The sequence below is a fragment of the Gobio gobio genome (genome assembly GCF_949357685.1).
Source record: "Gobio gobio genome assembly, chromosome: 16".
In the NCBI taxonomy this organism is placed as follows: domain Eukaryota; kingdom Metazoa; phylum Chordata; class Actinopteri; order Cypriniformes; family Gobionidae; genus Gobio; species Gobio gobio.
The window spans coordinates 5030537-5056703 of NC_137109.1; the positions used below are offsets into that span (position 1 = coordinate 5030537).

General features: G+C 40.0%; 3 protein-coding genes across 4 annotated transcripts in view; 1 reads left to right on the forward strand and 2 right to left on the reverse strand.

Annotated features, from left to right (window-relative positions):
• The window catches only part of pofut4 (protein O-fucosyltransferase 4), a 16274-nt gene extending 3115 nt beyond the window's left edge, over positions 1-13159 (reverse strand). Inside the window, exons 1-3 of the mRNA XM_079838837.1 lie at positions 13045-13159; positions 8825-9497; positions 3075-3694 (exon numbers count right to left, since the gene is read on the reverse strand). Coding sequence (XP_079694963.1) covers positions 3075-3694; positions 8825-9490 — 1286 coding nt within the window. The 5' untranslated portion in view covers positions 9491-9497; positions 13045-13159. The remainder of the gene's footprint in view (positions 1-3074; positions 3695-8824; positions 9498-13044) is intronic.
• A 1002-nt stretch (positions 13160-14161) lies between these two features.
• Positions 14162-24996, forward strand: rab9b (RAB9B, member RAS oncogene family). 2 transcript variants are annotated; one of them, XM_079838976.1, is made up of 2 exons: positions 14162-14230; positions 23481-24996. In XM_079838976.1, exon 2 carries the CDS (start codon positions 23539-23541, stop codon positions 24145-24147), a length of 609 nt encoding a protein of 202 aa, XP_079695102.1. In that variant the 5' UTR covers positions 14162-14230; positions 23481-23538; the 3' UTR covers positions 24148-24996. The 2 variants fall into 2 exon arrangements, with proteins under 2 accessions (XP_079695102.1, XP_079695101.1); XM_079838975.1 differs by having other exon boundaries at positions 23505-24996.
• LOC307139519 (general transcription factor II-I repeat domain-containing protein 2-like) lies at positions 18688-20157 on the reverse strand (the record flags this gene model as incomplete). Its single annotated transcript, XM_079838514.1, has 1 exon — positions 18688-20157. The coding sequence occupies one exon, from the start codon at positions 20155-20157 to the stop codon at positions 18688-18690; it is 1470 nt and encodes a 489-aa protein (XP_079694640.1).
• Positions 24997-26167: the final 1171 nt, after the last annotated feature.

Below are 26167 nucleotides of genomic sequence, written 5' to 3' on the forward strand. Positions count from 1 at the left end.
GGATGGCACCGATCTCATTTAAAAATTGCTTTCATGAGGCCTAGGCTTGACTCTAAAATGAAATACAGCTTTAATAAAAAATGATATATATATATATATAAAATGTATTATATTAAAAGGGAAAAAATGGGTCATAATTATTGCATAAATATTAATTATAAATCATAAAATTATCTCAAAATACCAAAAACGAAAAGAAAAAATATTATTGAACAAAAATATATTTCATTGATTTTACTCAAATCTTTTTTATCTTAATCCCGCCCTCTGGGTCATTTTTGAGCTGAAGGTCCTGAGCAAGCCTGTAGCGCTCCTCTCAGAAACTGAAGCTTTCGCGCCTCGATCGCCCCCCCGGTGGCCGGTCCCAGTATAGCTCCTAAACCCCGCCCCTCCATGTATTTGAATGGGCGCGAGACACACTAAACAATTTAATTACACTTCAAATAATTGTTTCCTAAAGATGGTTTCTGTCATTTTAGGCAGTTTTTATTACAATAATTTCATTTCAAGTGTTCGTTTTTTAAATAAGTTTAGTTTTAGTGAGTTATTTGATGCTGTAAAAACGGGGGCTGTGACGTCATGATTGACAGCTGAGATTGACGGCTTCTCTGAGTGAAGTCGTCACTGAGGCACTAACTGACTTTTTTCGGGATTTTTGGGAGGAGATTGGAGCTTTAGCTTTAATTTCTACATTTCCATAACTGTTTATTTCACACCAACATAATGAATTGTTCTGCATCTGCGAGAGTGTGGGCGGGCTTTTGATAATCGCGCCTCTACTTCCTGCTCTCTACTGCGCAACTCCGGTCCCAAGATGTCAGCGCCGTGAGCGGGCCTATGAAAGCTTCAACTTTGGTCAACGGAAGTCAATGAAGTCGCGTCGTCAATATTTTTTTACGGTCTATGGTCCTGAGTGTGACCCATAAATGAAGAACCCCAGAGGGTTAAATCAGTTTTAATTCAGTTCTCTTAGGATGTGTTTACACTTTAATTCAGTTTTAATTCAGTTCTCTTAGGGTGTGTTTACACTTTAATTCAGTTTTAATTCAGTTCTCTTAGGGTGTGTTTACACTTTAATTCAGTTCTCTTAGGGTGTGTTTACACTTTAATTCAGTTTTAATTCAGTTCTCTTAGGGTGTGTTTACACTTTAATTCAGTTTTAATTCAGTTCTCTTAGGGTGTGTTTACACTTTAATTCAGTTCTCTTAGGGTGTGTTCACACTTTAATTCAGTTTTAATTCAGTTCTCTTAGGGTGTGTTCACACTTTAATTCAGTTTTAATTCAGTTCTCTTAGGGTGTGTTTACACTTTTAATTAATCCAAAACAATGCAGTGTGCTGGGCTAAATGCGCTCGTTTATGTGTTCCTGCATGTGATGCTATTTTGACTAGGGATGGGCATTTTTGCCAATTTCTCATTTTGATCATTGATAGGTCTCAAAAAACGAGTATTCGAGTACTCGGGGGCAGAGCATGTCCATCATGGAGATAATGAAAATATTCTCTGTTATCAAGACGAATACAAATATGACATAAAAAAACATGTCTATGAAATCCAGTTTCACTCTATTTCGCCGGTCTGGAAGCCATGCTCATGTCTAACGCTAACCAATCAGACCTCAGGTACCGCCCAAAATGCCATAATAACCAATCAAATAAACCCTCGCCCATCCTGAATTCTGACCAGCTGAGAACTCGTGAAGAGCTTATAAAATGTGTAAAAAGCTCAAAACGGCCGATAGTCACACAAGCGAAGAGACGCGGTTCTGACCTTTTTAGGTTTGTATTTTCCTGTTTTTGGTTCATATTTCAGTCGAACCACACCAGAGTTGGTTTGGAAGCGGAGCGAGACCCATCTTTACATCGGTCCGCTTGTTTGGTTCAGATGGCAGCGTTCACACTTCTTCAAATGAACCGCACTAACAGAGCAATCACACCAGGGGTCGTTTTAACTAGTGCTGTCAGTTAAACGCGTTATTAACGACGTTAACGCAAACCTATTTTAACGGCGTCAATTTTTTTATCGCGAGATTAACGTTCTTTTTGGTCTAACAAACTTTGTAGTTTTTTCACATGCTGTTGCAACAACTAGTAACGTTAGAAAAACTACAACACCACTCCGGATGTAGCTAGACCGGAAACAAAACATCAGGCACGCTGCGGCTGCCCGCACTCGTTTGGGCCATTAAAAGAGTAGACGTGGATGGCAAGCGTGAGACGCCGAAATGAGAAACGTATTAAGCCATGGTTTAACTCAGGGGTCTTCAACTAAAAGTGCTTGTCTTGAGCGCTGCTTTCTGCTCTGACACCAGACGCGAATGAAGCGTTTTGCGCGAGTGATTTAAGTCAATGCAAAGACGCAAATAGACATTCTGCGGCGCGGATTAAGCGGCGTGCATGTCGCGTCATTCGCGTCCGGTGTGAACGCACCATCAGTCTCTTCTTCACTGCATGCTTGACCGCGCGTCTGGGTCTGAACGTAGTAACTGAGCATTGCAACGTTAACTGTTTCATTACGTCAAAAGGCTTCGCGGTCCGGATTCGGACCGGAGTCCGCTAGTTGGCGACCCCTGGTTTAACTGCACTATAGGCGGAGTCCTAGTTTACCTTGCATGTGCACTTTGTAATTTTATTTTGTATCACCCTGTTTTGATCCCTTAGAAAGGGCTGTTGAAGGGGCTGTTTGTGCAACAAAGTATTTGTTTCACCCTTTTATTGATGGGCAGTGTTACATTGTGTGAGCGATTATTTGCTCCAAGTGAGAATGTTGGTGTGAAATCGAACACTAAAGTATGCCAATGTTGTTTTCAATAAAACAAACATTTGAACAAAGCAAGCCGATCCACTTTTCTATGTTGATAAGAGCATTAAAATAAGAAAAAATAATGGGACAAAAAGAAATCAAGGGACATTTAGAATAAATAAAAATGTGCGATTAATTGTGATTAATTGTGAGTTAACTATGACATTAATGCGATTAATCGCGATTAAATATTTTAATCGTTTGACAGCACTAGTTTTAACCCAACCAAACATGCCGAGTGTGAAATACACACATTTATCAAAGCTGTTTACCTGTCCTTTGGGTCGATGCTTTCCACAGGTCCGTATCCGGGACGAGGCAGCGGGCAGCCCATGTGTGAGCTGTCGGCCATCTTTGGTTGAGGAGGCGGGTTCTGTGGGTTCTTCCGGTGCGCTTTCACTGCTGCCAGACGCTCGTTCTCCCGGTCGCACACGAAGCACTCGAAGCCGTTCAGGTAGTTTGGTTTACTCATGTCATTGACGCCCCACTCTCTGCTCTCCAGCCCCTCCAGCAGACGCAGGTTGGTGATCCGGCTGGCCGTTTTGTACTCCAGATAGCGCGAGTACTCCGCGTCGTCTCGATCCAGAGCCTTGATGAACTCCGCCAGCTCTCGAGGAGAGGGGAAATCGTCCACCAGGATCGCGGAGCGGTTGTTCGGCAGCCAGTCGGCCACCGAGGACGAGCCCCTGTAAACGGGCACACAGCCCTGGTGCATGGGCCGCCACAGCTTCTCCGTCATGTAGTCCGGGCACAGGCCGTTCTCCAGGGCCAGGTGGAACTTGTAGCGGCCGACGAAGCTCATGAAGCGCCGGTCCTCCCCAGTGGCGGTGCTGGTGTCCTCCAGATGCTCAGGCAGGGCTCGGTTGTTCAGGCACTTCCCATACGAGTCAATCTGAGGAGACGATGAAACACACAGCCTTTCATTTGATAGTGTGTGCGAACAAAGGCACTCCACACTAGGGATGCTACAATTCTCAATATAATATTGAACCGTTCGGTACGGCATTCACGGTTCAATACGCGCTTGTGAATTGGTTTTTTTTCAGTTGCCTCCATCCCAATACTGAACAACGCGACATACATTCACATCACAGGTTAGTGGTGGAGTTATATTCTAGAGTTATTCACAATCACCAAAGTTCATTATTTGCATGCGTTTTAAAGCCTTCATTCGTATGCACTGTTTTAACATGCGCTTTTCCGAGCGCGCGCACTAAACGCCTGTCAAACACGTGATTATGGGACTAAGTCGTCTTAAAGGGTTAGTTCACCCCAAAATTAAAATTCTGTCAGTAATTACTCACCCTCGTGTTGTTCCAACCATGTAAGACCTTCGTTCATCTTCGGAACATAATTGAGTATATTTTTGATGAAATCTGAGAGCTGTCTCACTCCTCCATAGGCTTTCAGAGGGAATGAAACTTGATGGCCCAGAATAGTAAGTAAAAACGTCATTTAAGGAGTACAAATGACTACAGTGGCTCTGTATTAAGTCTATCATGCGACGAAAATACTTTTTGAGCAGAAAAACAACAAAAATAATGACTTTATCACACTATTATTGTTGTTCAATTTGAGCCTCTGACGAGAGTTCGCGGGAGTGCCACGACGCATGCGCGAGAACTGAGATTACGGCGTTCTTCTTCTACTACTACTTGACTGGCTGCTCACTCTTTCGGAGTAGGGTTAATCTCAGTTTTCGCGCATGCGTCGTGGCACTCCCGCGAACTCTCGTCAGAGGCTCAAATTGAACAACAATAATAGTGTGATAAAGTCATTATTTTTGTTGTTTTTCTGCTCAAAAAGTATTTTCGTCGCATGATAGACTTAATACAGAGCAACTGTAGTCATTTGGACTCCTTAAATGACGTTTTTACTTACTATTCTGGGCCATCAAGTTTCATTCCCTCTGAAAGCCTATGGAGGAGTGAGACAGCTCAGATTTCATCAAAAATATACTAAATTATGTTCCGAAGATGAACGAAGGTCTTACATGGTTGGAACAACACGAGGGTGAGTAATTACTGACAGAATTTTCATTTTTGGGTGAACTAACCCTTTAATGCGCTAATAATGTCAAATACACACAAGGTTAACATAAACACTAGGGATGCACCGATACCACTTTTTTTCAGACCAAGTACAAGTACTTACATTTGGGTACTTGACGATACCGAGTACTGATACGAGTACTTAATACCATTACAGTTCTTCTAACAATGTTTTATTTTCATCAGATGTTTTTCACTTTCTGACTGTAACAAAGTAAATACACAAATTGATGCTGTTGCTGACATTTTAATATCAAACTTGGTGTTTTCCTAAACAAACATGGCACTGCTGCCCATTTCACAGAAACGTAACCTGTCACATTCAGTGGATTCCAGTACCACACAACATAGTAGCAGAACAACTGAATTAAATGATTATATGTTATCATAGCCATACAGTCCTTTTCGGAAAAGTGAGAGGCAGGTTCTTTTTGATGAAAAGAAGCTTCTCTGCATTATCAGCTATGTTTATGTTATCTGTTTTCATGTACAATGTGTGACAATGAGCTAAGGATGTGCGAGACTTGTCGATTAAACTTTATCGCTGCTGCAAGACGACCTGGAAAATACTAGTCGTTTACATTTTTTTGGCACATTTAAGTTTTTGCTTTAAATATATATATATATTTTTTTTTTACAAAGGCTATGTTTAAATTACTGTCGTGTTAATGTTATATCTTGAAATTCATATATTATTTTGAAAAGTGTACATCTGCAGCAAAACAAAATCATTTAATTTTACCTCAGGTTTTGCATGCGTTGGTTTTCTCTGGCGCTTGCGGAGGCTTCAGATAAATCTCCACTCGGGTGAAGGAGGGATTTTGAAAGCTTACACAAAACTTTTCCATTTTCTTCCATGTCATGTCAAACTAGTAAAGTTATAACAATTAAGCTTGCTGAGGCTTGTTATACTACCGGGGATAGGCTAGTCATTGCGCACATCCCTACTAAACTGCCTTTCACTTTCGGCAGTCACTAACGAGAGGATCTGCCTCACGAGCGGTTAAGCTTGGCTTATACTCGCCGCGTCCGCACTAGCGTTCGGGTGCGCACAGCAAAAATGACGCCATATTATGGCAGTCGTGCGTTTTGAGAGCGCGAGACCCTTTTGCTCTTGGCGCCGCGGTGTGCGGGTGTGCACGCCGAATCATGTAACTTTCCGCGGCATCTGGTATTGGGTGCAGTTGTATCGGGGTAATTTTACGAGTACGAGTACTTCACCGACACCCGAGTACTGGTATCGGTACATCCTAATAAACACAGTCGGTTATGTCTAAAGTGAAAGTAAAATCGGCGTTTATCTGTAAATCAGATGCGCAGATTTTAAATTGACAGCAGCGCAGCCTATAGTGAACAACGTTGTCCTTAAAGGGGTGGTAAACCACGATTTCACTTTTCTAACTTTAGCTAGTGTGTAATGTTGCAGCTTGAGCATAAACAACATCTGCAAAGTTACAACGTTCAAAGTTTAAAGCAAAGGGAGATATTTGCTTTTAAAGAAATCAGTTTCTAAGAACTACAGCAAACGGCCAGCAGGGACTACAGACATTCCTCCAGGGTCTCTGACATCAACAGCCTCAATATTTACATAAACCCCTCCTCCGAGAATATTAAATAAGGGGGGGTGAGGCCATTTTGTATCGCTGTTGTTGTGGTATAGTAGGCTGGAGTGGTGTTGCTGCAATGCCGACGAAACGCTGTTATTTTCATCCGGATTGCAGGTCTGGGGATGGGCCTTTAACATACAGCATGTTATATGCATGTGTGTTTGAGACAGAGGGGAACAGGTCGCAGATGCTGCCCATCATAAAGCACGAGACAGACAGGGGTCAGAGGAGAAGACTGGAAAATGTGACATAATGGACAATATTCGTCCGTTGCAATTCATAAGCGGTTCAGCGAGACAAACACTGCCAGTGCGTGGATGCACGACGCGCGCTGCACATTTCACGGAGGAAAACTTCCACAATCTTCGCTAGTTCAATGCCGGATTTGCACCTCGGCTTGTCCTGAAAGCTGGATTTACAAACAGAAGCTGTTCACGGGCCACAACCTGTAAGTCGGATTTATTTTTCATCGATGTGTTTTCCTGTAATAGGTTGTAGCAAGGAAGTAAACAGATGACAGCGCTGTTCTGCAAACCAGTCTGTTAAATGCTCATTCATACTTAACGTTATCCGACGAACACCTAACGTTACAAACACTAACGTAAAAATCTCAACAGCGAACTTGGCATTAGTGTAAATGATTCTTTGATTAGAGCTTTTATGTATTGTTTATCTACAGGCATGCTAAACATGGTTCTGTGTGTGATTTGGCTACTAGTAAAGCCAGTGTTTAGTTTTTGTTTTGGGTTAATAGTTCTTGCGACAGATATTTGGCTATAATCGTTCTAAAAATACAAAAGTGCCATTCAGTAGCGATCACTATAGATCCGCAGTCTTTACTCTTGAGGACTGAACAGGTTCTGCTCGATCATCTTCACTCAAATGTTCTGGGTCTGATTCGGGCTCAGATTGGTATGGTTTTATTGACGCCATTATTTCTAATACTGACCAAAGCACAGTCTACTAGTAAAGGGAAGGGGCGTGGCGTTTCCGACAAACGTGCACTGCGGTTAGCGAATCACAGCACACTGGGCCAGCTAACCAATCAGAGCCCATCGCGTATTTTTGAGGGACCGGCTTCATACAACCCGGAAAGCATCAGACCGTTTTACAAGGACGGACAGAGCAGTGTAGAATAAAGGTCAAATATATGAAAAATAATGCAATTTTTTTAAAAACGAAGCATGAACACATGTTACAGTGCACCCCACAAACACAATCAAGACTTCGAAAGAATGTGTTTTACCACCCCTTTAAAGGGACAGTTCACCTCTTAAAATGATGTCATTATTTACTCACTCTAATATTGTTCCAAACCTGTATTCATTTCTCGATGATAGAATTTTTATTTTTGAGTGAACTATCCTTTTAATGTTAATACAACAACAAAAGACAAAGAGAAAATCACTTATTGCTCTTGACTGAAAAACTTTAAAGGGGTGGTTCCGTGGTTTTTTTCTAGGCTTGGTTGTGTTTATGGGGCGCAGTATAACTTAATCTTAATTTAGTCTTAATACTTTTTTTTCTTTTAAAATGCCGTATTTTTCTTATATTTGACCTTTATTCCACACCGCTGTCTCCACTGTCCTTTGAACGGCTCGTTTGCTTCCTGCTTCTGTGAAGCCCATCCCTCCGAAAAACACAATGGTCTTAGATTGGTTAGATGGCCAAATGTAGTTTGTAGTTCTGCAACAGCTCTCTCTCTTTCGTAATGACTGCGACGTGGCCCCGCCCACTTTGTTGTGTGTTCGAAAGGGCAGTGTTTGTTAATAGCAGGTGTTCATGATGCCACCAACCCGGGAAGAAGCTTGTTGTAGTCCAAACCGGCCGTTTTTGTAGGCAATAAACTGCCATAACTTTAAAAGACAATATCTCCGTTTGCATTGAACTTTCAGCGCTGTAACTTTGCAGATACTGTTTATGCTCAAGCAGCAACATAACACACTAACTAAAGTTAAAAAAGTGAAATCGCATGCAACCATCCCTTTAATACAGTAGCTTTAATAAGAATCAGTGTATATTTTATAGTGAAGTATATGAAGTATATTTATTAATTCAATTTCATACTTAAATGCTGCTGTACTGCTCTGAGCTGGTTTTTCAATTATTTTAAGTAAAATAAAGAAAGAGTATTGCAATAAAAAAAGTATTTTTTCTCCATAACCTCTTGCTGTTCCTGTCGCTTAAGAATAGAATAACAAAAAACTGATGTGACAAGCCATCAGAACCGAACCGAACGGAAAACCGTGGTTAAAAACTGAGGTGTTGTATTGTACTGAGACTAACTGTATTGTTGCATCCCTACTCAACACGTGTGAAATTTGCAAATCTGACTTGAACTTGAAATCTCTTAGCAGTGCTTACCTCTATATAGTCCATCAGCTGTTGAACGTAGCGGTCCCGATCCGAGGGCACGTCGCAGTGTGACTGCATGTAGAGCACAGGGGCGAGTCCGGCCCGACGCCAGCGGTTCTTCTCCTGCAGAGAGACCGCAGTGGGCATCAGAAGATACTCCAGCGAGGGCAACCACTGCAGCGTTAGCGGATAGTCCGACTCCCTCCTGAAGGTGGCCGTGTAGTTGAACAGCCGGATCCCGACGCTGTGGGACAGCAGGTAGTTGTTCATGGGAGACTCTTCGTGGAAAAGCGCCCAGGTTTGATGGGGCATGCGTGGCAGGGGAGCCTCGTACGCACGGAAGTCTGTGCCGTAGAAGATAACGGACGCCGTGCGGCGATACAGCTGGACTTTGCGGTTGCTTGTGACGAGGCAGGACGAGCGGGCGCAGTCCACACGCTCCGTGTCTCCTGGGAAGTGTGGGAAGAGGTTGGAGCTCCACCACAGAAGGATGGGCAGCTCTTTATTGGGCCGAGGGTCCGTGTTTCCGGGGCCGCGGTAGGTGCTGACGGTGGCAAACTCCATGTCCGTGAGGGCACTCTGGGGCTGGAAAGCCCCCCCGTCCCCCGCATCCACTGGCCCCTGCGGCCGGCAGCACAGCGGGACCGCCACAATAAACCACAGGCGGAGCGCCATAGCCAACCTGAGGAAGAACACACACCACTGAAACTCCCTTTCACTCTTAGGGCGTTTTCACACCTGAAAGTCCGCACCAAGGTCCGAACCGAAGTTCATGTTTTGAGACATTTTATACATTGGGTTAGTTTTGGTTTGGTTTCACACTGCAGTTATGCGAGCGCACTAAAGAACTGAACACACTTGCGTCCACTCGTCTTCATCTCTGTGGGCGGCATCTGGACATTGACTGGTTTGTAAACAGACGTGCGTCTGACGTCAGCGTCTTTGACAAGAGTGAATGAACGGACGCATATCGTTGCCACTATTGAACACTGCGCATTGCTTGACTATTTTTTATTCATTACGTTTAAAAGTGGACATTTCAAGCTTTATATAAACATATTTCTCATGTTTGTGAGACGAGTATCTGCTGAGTTTCGGTTTATTTGAGACGCTCCAGTTCATGTGTAATGTGATCGCTCCCGCGATTATTGTCTGCTATAGACTATTTGCTTCTTATTTATGAAATCCAGGCAATTATCTGATTAAAGCTACACTGTGCAACTTTTTTAGTTTGTTCTTAGCTAAAAACACTTAGTTCTTTCAAATATATGCGCTCATTAATGTATATTTACTTCTTTCAAGTAATAAAGTATTCTCGTAAGTTTATAATATGCCATTGTAAACACATACGGGTGAGGGTTCGAATGCGGGTCGCCATGTTGCTCCTCCATCTTGAAAGTACATTAGCCAAAGAGGGACATACCCGTAAACTCAAGCTTCGCCTTTGGCGTTTTAACACTCGATGGCACCGTGTCCAATGTGGACGAGGTCGAACTGGAAGCCATGTTAATCTTGGACTAAATCGGCCACCGTAGGAGTTAAAACGAAATCGGAATTGAGAGGAACAGAAACTAAAATTCACTGGATGGTCATATACAAGTTCACCACTAGATGGGGGAAAATATCACACAGTGTAGCTTTAAATGTTGATTAAAATTAAGATACAATTTATACAAAACTAAGGCCGTTTTCACACCTGAAAGTCCGCACCAAGGTCCGAACCGAAGTTCATGTTTTGATACTTTTTATACATTCGGTTAGTTTTGGTTTGGTTTCACACTGCAGTTATGCGAGCGCACTAAAGAACTGAACACACTTGAGTCCACTCGTCTTCATCTCTGTGGGCGGCATCTGGACATTGATTGGTTTGTAAACGGACGTGCGTCTGACGTCAGCGTCTTTGACAAGAGTGAATGAACGGACGCATATCGTTGCCACTATTGAACAGTCGCATTGCTGGACTATTTTTTATTCATTACGTTTAAAAGTGGACATTTCAAGCTTTATATACACATATTTCTCATGTTTGTGAGACGAGTATCTGCTGAGTTTGGGTTTATTTGAGACGCTCCAGTTCATGTGTAAAGCATGTGATCGCTCCCGCAATTATTGTCTGCTATAAACTATTTGCTTCTTATTTATTAAATCCAGGCAATTATCTGATTAAACGTTGATTAAAAGTGAGATACAATTTATACGAAACGAAATTCCCATTAAAGAAAGGCTTTCTAAGCAAAATCATACAAAATTTTGTTCAAAATTATTTCTGACTTTCTGTCTTCTGACATATTGCGCATCTTTTCACTTTTCATAATCAATGTAGCCTAGATTGAATTGAAAAATAACATAATATTTAAACATAAACAGGAACTTCCTGTAAATGCTCTGAAAGTCTGAACCGTACAGAAAATGCTTTCACACTATAAACGAACCGAAGCTTTGTTCAGTTTGATCCGGACCGAGACGACCCCTTTTCGTCGGACCAAATCTCGTCTGTTTGGTCCGGCCCGTGGTCAGGGGAGGTTTCACACCGGTCATTTTGATTCAGACCAAACTGAAAAGTCAGAAAATCCAGACCAAACAAGGTAGGTGTGAAAACGCCCTTAAAGGACAACTCTGGTGAAAAATGAACCTAGGGGTGATTAACACATGGTTACTGAGTAGATCGTTCTCTGGGATGTGTTTTCATGACAATGGAATGTAAAGAGTTTTATCTCTAAAAACAGATTAGCTTATAACGCTAGTATATGGGGCATAGAATAAGTCAAATTAAATCGCTAGTTAACACCACTAACAAGGCTCAAAATAGCCTCACACTAACACGGGAGCATAATGAGGGTCCCTACATGCAAACCGAAGCATTGAGAACTGTGTAAGTGGACAAACAGTTTAATAAGAAGATGCTTTATAAAGACAGTACATTACGTGTATACAGACAGGAGCCATCTTGGAAAACTCTTAAAACTCTTTACATTCGATTTTCACGAAAACGCATCCCAGAGAACGATCTACTCAGTAACCATGTGTTAATTACCCCTAGGTTCATTTTTCACCAGAGTTGTCCTTTAAAGGGTTAGTTCATCCAAAAATGAAAATTAGCCCATGATTTACGTTGCCTTCACGTGCTATCGGAATTATCGTAAATACGAGTTTCCGAGGTAAAAATTGCACATGAACGCCCTCTCATGTCGTGTTTACCACTGGGAAGTTCGGAAATAATTTTGATACCCAAACTCCCGAGATGGGCGTGTCATAAACTTTATGACACGCCCTTTAAACCTTTACCTTTAAACATGGTAAACATTTTTATTTTTAGGTGAACTAGCCCTTTAAACTGTTGCCATGTAGCTCAAGCATTTACACTGGACTGTGAATGTTATTAAAGTCAGCATAAAACAGAAATTGCGCTGTGGTCTTTTCTCTCCTATTGTGATGTAAACGGATTTGCAAACAAGAACGAATGTGGGGCGGGGCTTGATTTTGTCTGTGGGGAATTGATTGGACTGCTATTGATGGACCTCATGTGAGTGACAGAGGTTGCCCCGCCCTAGTAAACATGTCAAAATTATATGATAACTTCTTGTTATGACGAACACAACGGACATATTCCCCTCAGAGAAGAAGTTTTCATTAATCTTGATTTCTAACAACTTGTGTTTTTCTGTGTGAGTCTGACACAGTCGAGCACAGAAGATCAACGGCAGAATTTTCATTAAATAATACATTTCATTTCAGTTTGTTTGTCACTGAACCCAATCATAAACCTCCTGAACACTTGGAATATACTTTTTTAATGTAATTGTATTATTATTATTTTTAGCAGGGTGAATGAAAACTTTGTTTGGGCAAGTAAAAAATCTGAATCACTGACACAACCATGTGATCAACCAAAATCCCCAGTTGAGCCCTATTAACTATTTATTCAGAGTATTTTAGGTACAAATATGCAGTTATAAACATGCAGTGAACCAACAGAAAGCCTCCATTTCCAAACAGACTCAGCATTTTGGGCATTGTGCTCTCAAAACCTACTAAGGTGCCTGATTTAGACAGTATTTTTGAGTATCATAACATCATAATTCAGTAAGCAGCCTACATAAAGATCATTTTGGTCATTATATGCATCTATTATTTCCAAAAACGCCTTCTAGGTTACAAGCACAGCCGAAGAAGAACACACACACTCACACACACACACTTCCCACAAAGACAGACGCTCGTTTCCTTACTTCAGTTCAGGACAGACGCATGTTGTGTTGCTGTTTTCCCACTGTTTCTCCTCCTGCAGGATCAGGATCAGGATCAGGATGAACACAGGACTGGTGAATGCTCTTCCTGCTTTGAGGAATGAGAGAGGGAAAAGCCGAGCATTACTGACACCTAGAGCTCTGGATGAGAAGAAGAAGAAGAAGAAGAAGTTATCTCACATTAATTTAACATGTTTAAATGACATATTTATACATTCATTATAATTTAGCTGAACACTCTTTATTATTGAGTTTACAGTGAAGGAATACAGAGTCATCACAAATAAATACATAAAACAGAAAACATTTATTTTACAAAAGAGTTTCAAAATGTCTCACTTTACGATTGTTCTTTATCGAGATTAAAGTGTCCGTGAAATTAAACCTTTAAATCAGTGAATTTTGCTTTGTGTATGATCTTTACCAAATAAAATAAAATATTGTTAATCTCCAATAAACCAGTATTACATTCTACAAACAAAACCATGCGTCCGTTATTGTAATAAACTTTAAAACACATCAAAAATAAACAATGAATCTTTGGACAAAAATAATATTGTATAAGTGCAACTGAATTTTTTTAATATTAGGTTTATCAACAAATGTATACAACCATGCCAAAAAGGTGACAGAAGTAAAATAAAGAAAACAATAAACAAACAAAAATAATAATAATTCAAAAAACACAGGGCCAGAGGTAACATAAATTTATAAAAATTTATAACAAAAAATTGCTGGTAAAATAACTGAAAAATAAATGTTAGTAGTTAATTAATTACATTATATAAAATAAGGGTTCCTTTAACATTGTTGGAGGTAGAGATCCAAACAATACTTAAAATCTTTACAAAATATAATTAATAGGGGCTTTATAAACAATAAAATGCGCTTATAGGGTATGTATAAAAATTAGCTGGTAAAATAACTGGAAAAGAAATGTTAGATTGTTTCTGATTAATCTTTACAGAAACAACTTAGCGAAGAAAAAAACTTTTTAAGGAATTACATAATTTATTTAGTAATAATATCTGACCAAAGGTTTCTGAAATTTGCTTAGCACTCTCGCTCTCTCACACGCACGCGCACGCTCATACACACGCACGCACGCGCGCGCACGCAGCGCGTGAAATCTCAGCAGACAGCGGCACTGCTCGCGGTACAATATGAGGTAATACAGAGTATTTTTACATCATTGAAGTGTTTTAAAGCCAGAGTGATTATTCTTCCACAGCGTCTTATTTCTCCTGTATGTCATTTCACGTATGCCTAAAAGTGCTGCCGTTTATTTAATAAAGCCTCTAAAACTGTGCTAGTCATGGATATAGAGCTAGCGGGGCTGAGGATGTGTGAATGCCTAATGACACCGAGGGCGAGCCTAAATACATCAGTTATGTTTATTGCTCATAGTACGAGCTGAGTGTGAGTAATAACAGAGAGAGCAATAAAGATAAACCGTAGCTTGAGCGCTCGTATGCTAAAAACACAGCTGTCATGCACGTGTGCGCATGCGCAGCGAGCGATCATATGTTTCCTGCTCTCGATGCATTTAAAGGCGCATGTACGATTCTTCGGATTAAAAATATCCAGAAATCACTGGATCAGTGTTATATATTTTGTTGACTTGTGTACATTATCCCAAATGTTTACAATAATGTTTAAACGCAGAGAAATCAGTGATTTTAACCAGGACACGGAGCCTATCAGAGACATCACACCCGCGTCACCCGCCGGTGTTATTGTGTAGTAACCATGGAAACACAAGCCGCTTTAATATCTGATGTGTTTTTTTAGACACTGTTTGGATCATTGATGGACAGAAACTAATGATTGTTCTCACACACACACACACACACACACACACACACGAGCGGAAGAATAAAAGCTCCGCCCAATCAAGAGTCAAGACTTTGTTTTAATAAGCGCCGAAAAATTACACACTGCGCCTTTAAGTAACTCGTAATTTACTCTTGCTGTTATTGGTATTTTGGAATAACATTATGTAAATGATTGACTTGATTAGTTTCAGCACAATAATCGTAGTATTGCCCTTTGGCCCTATGGGCATTCTACATTTACTTCACTATATTACTATTAAATCCTAATCTAGTCATGACAAACTATACATCATTGGAAAGGTCTAAGGCTCAAGAATACATATTTGTTGATGATTTTGCAGAAAATATATATTTTGGAAGAGTAATGGATTAATATATGACAAGAGTGACAAGAGTGTGCATCAAAAAATCTGTATCATTACAGGAGTTTTCACCTTTGTAACAAAAAGTCAACAACCACACTTTTAATCATTCAAACTTTGATTTTCATGCTAAAAGTTCATAACATAAACATTGATTCTAGTATTTAGCCAAAAATATTCAGAAAATAATATTATATATAGAGAATATCTGCCAGATTAATCTTTAGGAATCATCAATATGGTGTGTCTAACCCCTAGTGGATTTTTGGAGGTTATGCAGCTAAAAGTCTTACAGAAAACTCATTTTTTAAGTTTTTGAGCTAAAATTTTGAACACAACTTGGTTAGAATTTTGGCTTTGACTTTCTGTCTTTTTTAGGCTGAAACCTATATTAATTTATATATTTTTTAATAAAATAAATAATATTTTTTTTATTATATTTTTATAACAATAAACTTAAATTTCAATAACTTTTATATAATTTAATTCTATAATTTTTTTCCACTTCAGCAATAATCTGCCAAGTGTCTTCTTTTAAAAGAAACCATAAGTCTTTAGTCCAAAGGGTTCATGAATTACAACCATTTAAGTTTGGGTAGTGCATTTTCACGGTAAAGGGTTAAAAGGCATCTGAGATAATAAACTACGTGCAATGTGGTGTTGTCAAAAATATTGATTTTTCGATACATATCAATACTGAAATATCTACGCTTCTAACACTCATTTTCCTCAGAATAGACACAGACACCAGCGTCTCTCTTTCACTTCTTCTAAAATTGTGTTATTTATAATCCCCTGTTGCTAAAAATTGTTTATATAAAACCAGAATAAAAAACGGGGCATTTATACCTGTAAGCGGGTCAAATTTACCCCTATATAATAATTCCTTTATATTCAACAATACAATATCTCCGATCTATGATGTAATGCATAAAACAATTTTCATAACAAGTTTATTGACGTTGTTCTCTTATTCAAATTATACATGATATAACTAAACAAATTAATAATTAACTGTGCGCTTGAATTTGGCATTGCACATCGTTGTCAGGCATCTTATGCAGTGCGGTGAATTATTATTGCTCTTTATTGTCTATTTGGGGTATTTTTTTAGTAATTTAAACAACATGGGATATCTTAATATGTGATTAATGACTTTTTATTATAATATTACCACCGAAATTTGTATTTCCTTATAATTTGTGTTGTCATTGCAGGCTGGTTTAGCCATTTACCAAAAATTGATTTGAGTAGCCTGCTTAAAATAGCATAAAACAACAGGACAAAAACATAGTTGACTACATAATAATCATTATTAAAAATAATTTTTAGCCGTATCAAAACAGTAATTATCTGCATGGGTAAATTTTACCCGCTGGTGGTTTTAGGTATACAGCGACCCCTGGTGGTCTTAGAGGTAAACAGTTAAACACACACAATATAATGTCAAAATGCTGGTCTTGGTGAGTGTTCACGTAAGCACAGTCAGTTCTGTTTTGAGTGAATGTAAACAGTTGAGAAAGAAGTGTATCAGTGTAATGGATCCGTGCGTCAGCTCTTAAAGTGACAGCAGCCTAATATTCCTTCTGAAAAATTATGAGAGAATATTAAAAATATCCATATGGCAGTTTTTCCACATGGTGTTGATGTCAAAATTGTGGCCAGTGAAAATTGAATGGAATCTTACCGGTACAGCGCTGTGTATTTAATGGTCATTTTTCGGCAAAATACCGGGATTAATGTGTGGAATATTGTGTCATTGTGTTTTTGTTTCATGTAGTGTGTGTGTGTGTGTGTGTGTGTGTGTGTGTTTGTCAGGCTGCACTGAAGGCGTGAGGTACCAGGGGCCACTCACTAGTTTATTTATTTATTTTACTAGATTATTTCTGACTAGTCTACAGTGTTTACTCAGGTATGCTAACTGCTCTAAAGGAAACGTAAAGCTAATGTATCAAGTTAAATTATTGTTGTTGTTATTATTAAAGGGTTAGTTCACCCAAAAATGAAAATTCTGTCATTAATGACTTACCCTCATGTGGTTGGACACCCGTCAGACTAGTGCTGGGCGGTATACCGGTTCATACCGAATACCGGTATTAATTTTCTTTATGATATGAATTTTGATGATACCGCAATACCGGTATATGTCGCTTAAACAACGTTCGGAACGCGGCGCAGCGCGTCATTGTTTGAGAGGGGACCCATTTCATTGATGCACTGTAGTAAGAGCAGTCAGAGCACAGTTGAGATCGCATTACAGCACAGCCTATGGCTGTATCCTATACTCTCATTCACTATTCCCTACGTTATCACTTTATTTGAAGGAGTGAATGAAAACGTGCGTGAAGTCGGACAACCGTTGTGTGTACATCGGCTGTACACTTGTTATTGCGGTGCAATGGGATAGAATGAGTGCACTCAATAACGTCCACTAAGGTTTCGGACACCACTACAAAGCTCTGTGCCCTCCAAATAATGCTATATTTGATGTTATGGGAGCGATTTCGGATTCAGCCCTTGATTATTGTTGAGAATTCAAACTACACGCGGCGCGCGAGAGAGCGCGGTTTCTGCACGGAGCGCTGCGATGAGTTTAACAACGCTCACCACATGGATCATATAGCACTGATATAGACCGGAGCGAGTGCGTTTAAAAATTTTATGGACATATTTCAAAAACTCTAGTGCTCTAGACATGAGCCAGAAGTGTGTATGCGCGCATATTTCATCACGTCTTATTAAAATGAAATGTATGCACTGATTACACTGATAACCTATGTCTGAACACGAACGCGCTGACACGTTGGATTATTCAAAAGACGATGTAAGTTAATAAATAAACTGACAATTCAAAGAAGAATGGGCCAAAAAGTAACTGCTTTATTCTTTCTGTGTTAAACTGATGTGTGTCATTCGTTCCGAGAGTCCTGTTAAATGTATTGCTAATATCCTCATTTCTCCTCGTTTTGGCAGTTTGTTGTTATAGAGCAGTGGTCACCAACCTTTTCAAGCCAAAGATCCCTAACCTCGGCCTTGATGAAAGGCAAGATCTACTTATCGAATAATAGATAGAAAAATATAGCCCAGATTCGCCTTCCAATTTGAGGCCTTTTATTTAGTATTTTAATTGTATTTGAATTACATTTTCAACTTTTTTCAAACTGATGCAACCAAGAAAATGCTGTAACAATGTAACAACACTGTAACACTTGCAGTGATCAGATCATATGAAATGGCACTGAACTGAAAAAAGTGCCATTGTCAGCAGTAAATGTACTACCATTAACATTTTATAAATGAACTGTACTAACAAAATGCTTGACAATCTCAATTAAGCTAAGTGCAGTTATATGTCCCATCTTATGCAACATCACTTTTCACAATGCCATCAGAAGGCAAAACTGCTGCAGTAATGTTACTCACTCAAGTCAGTGTGATGGCTGTGACTGAAAACTGTCTGTGAGTCCTCTGAAGTCTGGCTCATAGCTAGAGACAGCAAGTTTGAGGCAGTCTGTGAGGTGTCTGTCAGTGAGGCGGGTCCTATACTTTGATTTAATTATTTTCATCTGTGAAAATGCCATTTCACAGAGGTAAGTTGATCCAAAGTAGGCAGTCACTTTTAGTGCACATGCAGTGAGGAGAGGAAACTTCTCTCTGTTGACAAGTCCCCAAAAGTCACTGTCCCTTGATCTGGCTTTCAGCTCTATGTCATTTTGCAAATCAATCATCTCCATGTCAACTCCACTTGACAAAGAAAATACTTGCTGGAATTTGGCTGCAACCTGTTCTATATCAATGAGCATGAATGGGTTTGAGACAAATGCAGCAATACATTCCATTTCGTTCAACTCACCAAAACGCATATTGAACTCTTTTGCAACTTTGTCCAGGTGAGCACAGTATTTTTCAGGGTGAAAATCATCCTTGTCTTTAATGCTCTGTGACATTTTTTCCAGGTTGGGAAAGTGTGTTAGCCTCCCGTTTTTTAGATGCGTGATCCAAACGTCGAGCTTAGACTTAAAAGCGTTCACTGCGCTGATCATGTGGGGCAGGTGTCGGTCTTTTCCCTGGAGCTCGTTGTTGAGTGTATTCAGCTTTGCGGTCAAGTCTGTCAGAAACCCCAGGTCCAGCAGCCACGCATCATCTGATAGTTCCTTGTGCTCCTCGTTTCTTGCAGACAGAAACGTCTTTATCTCAGGCAGTAAGTCAACAAACCGCTGCAGCACTTTCCCGCGGCTCAACCACCGCACATCAGCATGAAGTAGTAGATCTCCATACGCGGCATCGAGCTCATCCAGTAACGCCTTGAATAAGCGACGCTGAAGTGCTTTTGCACGTATCGAGTTTATCAGTTTGACCACCAGTGACATAACGTGAGAAAAGTCCACGACTTTCCCTGCCAAGGCCTGCTGGTGAATCACACAATGATAATTCTTGAAGTCGGGAAAATCGGGGTCATTACGGCACAGTGCTATAAAACCAGAGCGCACACCACGCATCGCCGGTGCTCCGTCGGTGGTAATTGATACCAGTTTATGAATGGGGATGTCATTTTCTCTTACATATTTTTTAAACTCATTGTACATATCCTCACCTCGCGTTCTCTCCTTTAAGTGCAAAAGAGTGAGGAAGTCCTCTTTTGTTGTAAAATCCTGGAAAACCATTCTGACAAAAACAACAAGCTGAGCTGTGTCCACTGCATCCAGAGATTCATCGAACTGCAGTGAAAAATATTCACAAAGTGACAAGTCCTTTAACACCTGTCGATCCACGTCCTCTGACAGTGACTCGACCCTCCTTGTCACTGATGCAGGACCGAGAGGTACAGCACGGAGAGAGGCTTTTATGTCATCTTTATTTTTAAAATCTTTGAAAATGGTCTCCGTGGTAATGGTCATTGCTTCTTTGAATAATTCGCCATCCGTAAAAGGTTTTTTGTTTTTAGCCAGAAGGTGGCTTATACGAAATGATGCTTCAGTAGCGGCCTTATTTTGATCAGCAGATTTAGTAAAACAAGATTGCTGGGCCTTCAACTCGGATTTAAGCTCGTCAACTTTCTTTGCACGGATCGTGCTCTTTGGCGGGTAGCTGTCCTTAAATTTCGGATGGTTGGTATTGTGGTGCCGCTCCAGATTCCCTCTTTTACATAATGCTTGTTTTTGGTGGCACAACATGCATACGCAATAGGGGTGTAACGATTCGTTTTAACAACGATACGATTCGTATCACGATTTGAGGTTGTCGATACGATTCAAGGACGATATTGGTTAATTTAGAACGATACGATCCGAAACGATTCAGTGACTTGAAATCGATTCAGTAACTTTTTATCCAAAAATTGTGTGACTGAAATAAATATCTGGATACTGGTCAGTGCAGGTGAAGTTTCCAAGATTCCTGTTGTTTCTTGTAAGGGAATCCGGTATATAAATTAATTATGGATATAAACAAACAAGTAAACAACAATTAATGGCAAATGCATTCAAATTTTATTTGAATAAAGTGCAACCAACAGTTTAGGTTGAATTAACAGGAACTTAACCTTTTCTGCTCTCATTTTCAATATTCAATACATATTCAATAAAAGCACAGTAAGTGCAACCAACATTTCAACAGTAGGTTAACCTGCTACTTCTGCTTTTGTTTTCCAACATAAAAATATAACAATATTAATATAAAAAATAAAGTGCAACTAACTTCTCTTCAGGTTTAATTAATAGTAAGTTTACCTGCTACTTTTGCTGTTGTTTTTCAACATAAAAATAATACAAATACAATATTAATATCAAAAATAAAGTGCAACCAACATTTCTTCAGATTGAATAAACTGGCCTGCTACTACTCTCAGTTTAATAAACAAACAATATTTAACAAAAGATAAAATGTAACCAACTACTCTTCAATGACTCTACAGATTTCTTTTTCAAAAATATCACCATGATCTGACCGCAGAACACTTCTCTGTGCGTTCACTATGTGGCCAGCAGTACTAAAAACTCGCTCTGCTGGCACACTGGTGCCAGGAATGCACAGGTAACAAGCAAGGGTTGAAAGTACAGGTAGCGCTTTCTCCTGGTGGCTTGATCATTTCTCGCTCGTTGGCTTCTCCTCTGCCATGCGCCATGCTATGTTTTGTTTTCTCAAGCCCCGTTCACACCGCCAGCAACACGCAGCGACAAAGCGACACGATCCCATTCATTTCAATGAGCGCTGCTGCTGGTGCGTTGCGATGATGTCACAGATAGGCAGACTGAATCGAGTAACGTTTAACGCCTTTATCATTAAAAGTGCTAAGAAAAAACATCCATATGAAGTCTGACGTGCTTAAATCCAATGCGTTATTTCCTATGATCGATACAATCGATTGATTACCTTTTAAAACGATGTTAGATCGATATATGTCGTCCGGAAGGCCAACTTGCCGAGCACAGATTGATGTAGTTAGATCATAGGAAAATAAATCGATACATCGATGTAGTAGATGAATCGTTACACCCCTAATACGCAATTATCTTTTACCATGGTAAAAATAAATTCCTGTTCCCATTCTTGATGGAAATGGTATGTTTTACCCTTCTTTCGTGGAGCCTCCGCCATTCTAACTTGACAGTTACCTCGCGCCGCGGGCTATCACCATGGAGATCTGTAAATTGACGTTTGCGACAGTTGTCTTACCGGTCCTCGTCTCTTATCTCATTCGTCACTTTATTGAAAATAAATACAGCACTTGGATTAAGAAATACAGATGATTGCAAAACTGAACATTAATAGGGCGTGATCTGGCCTATTTTTTGTACTTTTTTATCTTTTCTTTTCGGGAGCTACCAGGACAGTGGCAAAGATCTACCGGTCGATCGCGATCGACGGGTTGGCGACCACTGTTATAGAGGGTTAGATTTTTAAAATGCTTAAGGTGCCCTCAACTCAACTTTTAATATTCAGGTGTCTGTAAGTATTGATTCTGAGCGTGTTGCAGGTCTGTGTTTTATTGGTTGTTGTCTCTCCACAGCATAATTTTGTTAACCTGTAGACCTATTAACTCTAGTGTGGAATTTTTCTACAATATTCACTCGTCATGACAGTAAAACAGGGCATTCTAGTCAATCTCCTGCAGTATTTCCTCTCAATCAGTAGAAAATGTGATTAACACCCTGTCATGCATAGGGGAAAAAATACCGTCATATACCGTGAAACCGATATAATTTAGAAAAATACCGTGATATAAATTTTTGGTCATACCGCCCAGCACTACGTCAGACCTCCGTTCATCTTCAGACACAAATGAAGATATTTTAGTGTAAATCTGATGCTCTGAAAGGCCTCCATTGGCTCAATGCACTTTACACTCTCAAGACCCTTAAAAGACACTAAAGACGTCGATACAAAGTCCATCTCACTACAGCGGCTCTACAATAACTTTATGAAGCGACGAGAATAGTTTTTGTGATCAAATAACCCTAAATAACGACTTATATAGTGATGACGATTTCAAAACACAGCATCATAACGCTTCGAAGCTTCATGAGGCCGTGTTTTGAAATCGTCATCACTATATAAGTCGTTATTTAGGGTTTTTTGCGCACAAAAACTATTCTCGTCACTCCATAAAGTTATTGTAGAGCCGCTGTAGTGAGATGGACTTTGTAACGACGTCTTTAGTGCCTTTTAAGGGTCTTTCAGTGCCATCAGATTTACACTAAAATATCTTCATTTGTGTCTGAAGATGAACGGAGGTCTGACGGGTGTCCAACCCCATGAGGGGAAGTCATTAATGACAGAATTTTCATTTTTGGGTGAACTAACCCTTTAAGTAAAAAGTGAATCTAGTGTTATTATTGCTGGTGCCCGCCATGAACCCTGACTCCACGGCAAACCGAACCGAACCATGGCTCCAAAACCGTGACATGACCTGAACTGTGGCATAAGTGAATCGTTACACCCCTAGTAAACAGTTGAGAAAGAAAACGCATGTGTATCAGTGTAATGGTTCCGTGCGTCAGCTCTTAAAGGGACAGCAGCCTAATATTCCTGCTGACAAGTATCCATATGGCAGTTTTTCCACATGGTGTTGATGTCAAAATTGTGGCCAGTGAAAATGTAGCTTTAATACGGATGTTTGAATGGAATCTTACCGGTAGAGCGCCGTGTGTATTTAATGGTCATTTTTCGGCAATATACCGGGATTAATGTGTGGAATATTGTGTCATTGTGTTTCATGTAGTGTGTGTGTGTGTGTGTTTGTCAGGCTGCACTGAAGGCGTGAGGTACCAGGGGCCGCTATGAGTGGGAAGAGCCTCTTGCTGAAGGTCATTCTCCTGGGGGACGGCGGCGTGGGCAAAAGCTCCCTCATGAACCGCTACGTGACCGACCGCTTCGACTCGCAGTCCTTCCACACCATCGGCGTGGAGTTCCTCAACCGCGACCTGGAGATCGACGGCCGGCTGGTCACGCTGCAGATCTGGGACACGGCGGGCCAGGAGCGCTTCAAGAGCCTGCGCACGCCCTTCTACCGCGGGGCCGACTGCTGCCTGCTCACCTTCGCCGTGGACGACCTGCAGAGCTTCCAGAACCTGGGCTGCTGGAAGAAGGAGTTCATGTATTACTCCGACGTACGGGACCCCGAGCGCTTCCCCTTCGTGGTCCTGGGGAACAAGGTGGACAAGGAGGAGCGGGAGGTGGGAGAGGACGAGGCCAGGGCCTGGTGTGAGGAGAACGGCTGCTGTCCGTACTTCGAGACCAGCGCCAAGGACGACATGAACGTGGCGGCCGCGTTCGAGGCGGCCGTTCGGGAGGTTCTAGCCAGCGAGGACCCCATTGACCACGCCCTGCTCAGCAGCTCCATTGACCTCCACGGGAACCGTAAAGTGGCTCGCTCGTCCTGCTGCTGAGGTCCCATCGCTCCTGGCCTTGTGGCTTCATAGACCCGCTGATGTGCCTCTGTGTAGGTGCCTTACAGTAACAGTGAAGGTACTTTAGTCGGGCACAAATAACATATTCCATCCACAGCCATTCCCCAGTCGAACGAAGGCGATTTAACGATAGCTTCATGTCCTCTTCAACATTCTGCTGGTTTAAATGGACCGTCTTACTATGTCGTGGTACTCGTTTTGTCTAATATTTTAAGATTCATAACCCCGGTACATTGCTGACCTCGGCTGTCTGTGATATAATATTGCTTGAGAGAAAGGGCATTTATGTGGTGTGGTATCGAATGTGTTTTTAATTTATTTTGCTTATAAGTTATTCTTTGGGTGACGAGTCTGACTGAGAATATGTTTGGGTCATATTTCACCACAAATTCAAAAAGAAAACAGACAAGAAAGAAAAAAACAATTATTACCATAATGTGAAAAAAAAACATCTCACGATCATTACCGTAATATGACACAATCTCATGATCATTACCATAAAATATGACACAATCTCATGATCATTACCGTAATATGAAAAAAATCAATCTCATGATCATTACCGTAATATGACAAAAATCTCATGATCGTTACCGTAATGACACAAAAAGTGTCATGATCATTACCATAAAATATGACACAATCTCATGATCATTACCGTAATATGACATAAAAATCTCATGATCGTTACTGTATTATGACACAAAAATCTCATGATCATTACCGTAATATGACAAATCTCATGATCATTACTGTATTATGACACAAAAATCTCATGATCATTACTGTATTATGACAAAAATCTCATGATCATTACCGTAATATGACAAATCTCATGATCATTACTGTATTATGACACAAAAATCTCATGATCATTACTGTATTATGACACAAAAATCTCATGATCATTACTGTATTATGACACAAAAATCTCATGATCATTACCGTAATATGACAAATCTCATGATCATTACTGTATTATGACACAAAAATCTCATGATCATTACTGTATTATGACACAAAAATCTCATGATCATTACTGTATTATGACACAAAAATCTCATGATCATTACTGTATTATGACACAAAAATCTCATGATCATTACTGTATTATGACACAAAAATCTCATGATCATTACTGTATTATGACACAAAAATCTCATGATCATTACCGTAATATGACAAATCTCATGATCATTACCGTAATATGACAAAAATCTCATGATCATTACTGTATTATGACACAAAAATCTCATGATCATTACTGTATTATGACAAAAATCTCATGATCATTACCGTAATATGACAAATCTCATGATCATTACCGTAATATGACAAAAATCTCATGATCATTACTGTATTATGACACAAAAATCTCATGATCATTACTGTATTATGACACAAAAATCTCATGATCATTACTGTATTATGACACAAAAATCTCATGATCATTACTGTATTATGACACAAAATATCATGATTGCTGTAATGTAAAAAAAATCTCATGCTCATTACCGTAATATGAAAATATCTCACGATCTTTACTGTAATATGACACAAAAAGTGTCATGATCATTACCATAAAATATGACACAATCTCATGATCATTACCGTAATTACAAAAAACGTATGCTCATTACTGAAATGACAAAAAAATCTCATGATCATTACCGTAATATGACAAAAAATCATGATCATTACCGTAATGACCCTAAAAATTCTCATGCTCATTACCGTAATATGAAAAAAGTTTCATAACATTATTCAAACTGTAAATGATGTGTGTCATTGTAGTGTTTGTGGTATTGGCTTCAATTTGTCCAGACAGGATGAGGCAATTACAGTAAGAAAAACATTAGTGTTCTTCATCCAAAGTTGATTTTGGGATGGAATATGACCATTTATTCATTAGATTCACCCTTTTATGGTACGTGTGGTAAAACACATAACTTCAGATTAGCATATTGCTAACAATCTACATCAGTACAGCATTATTGTT

Coding starts and splice junctions, on each gene's coding strand:
- rab9b (XM_079838976.1), top strand. CDS start 23,539: ATGAGTGGGAAGAGCCTCTTGCTGAAGGTCATTCTCCTGGGGGACGGC.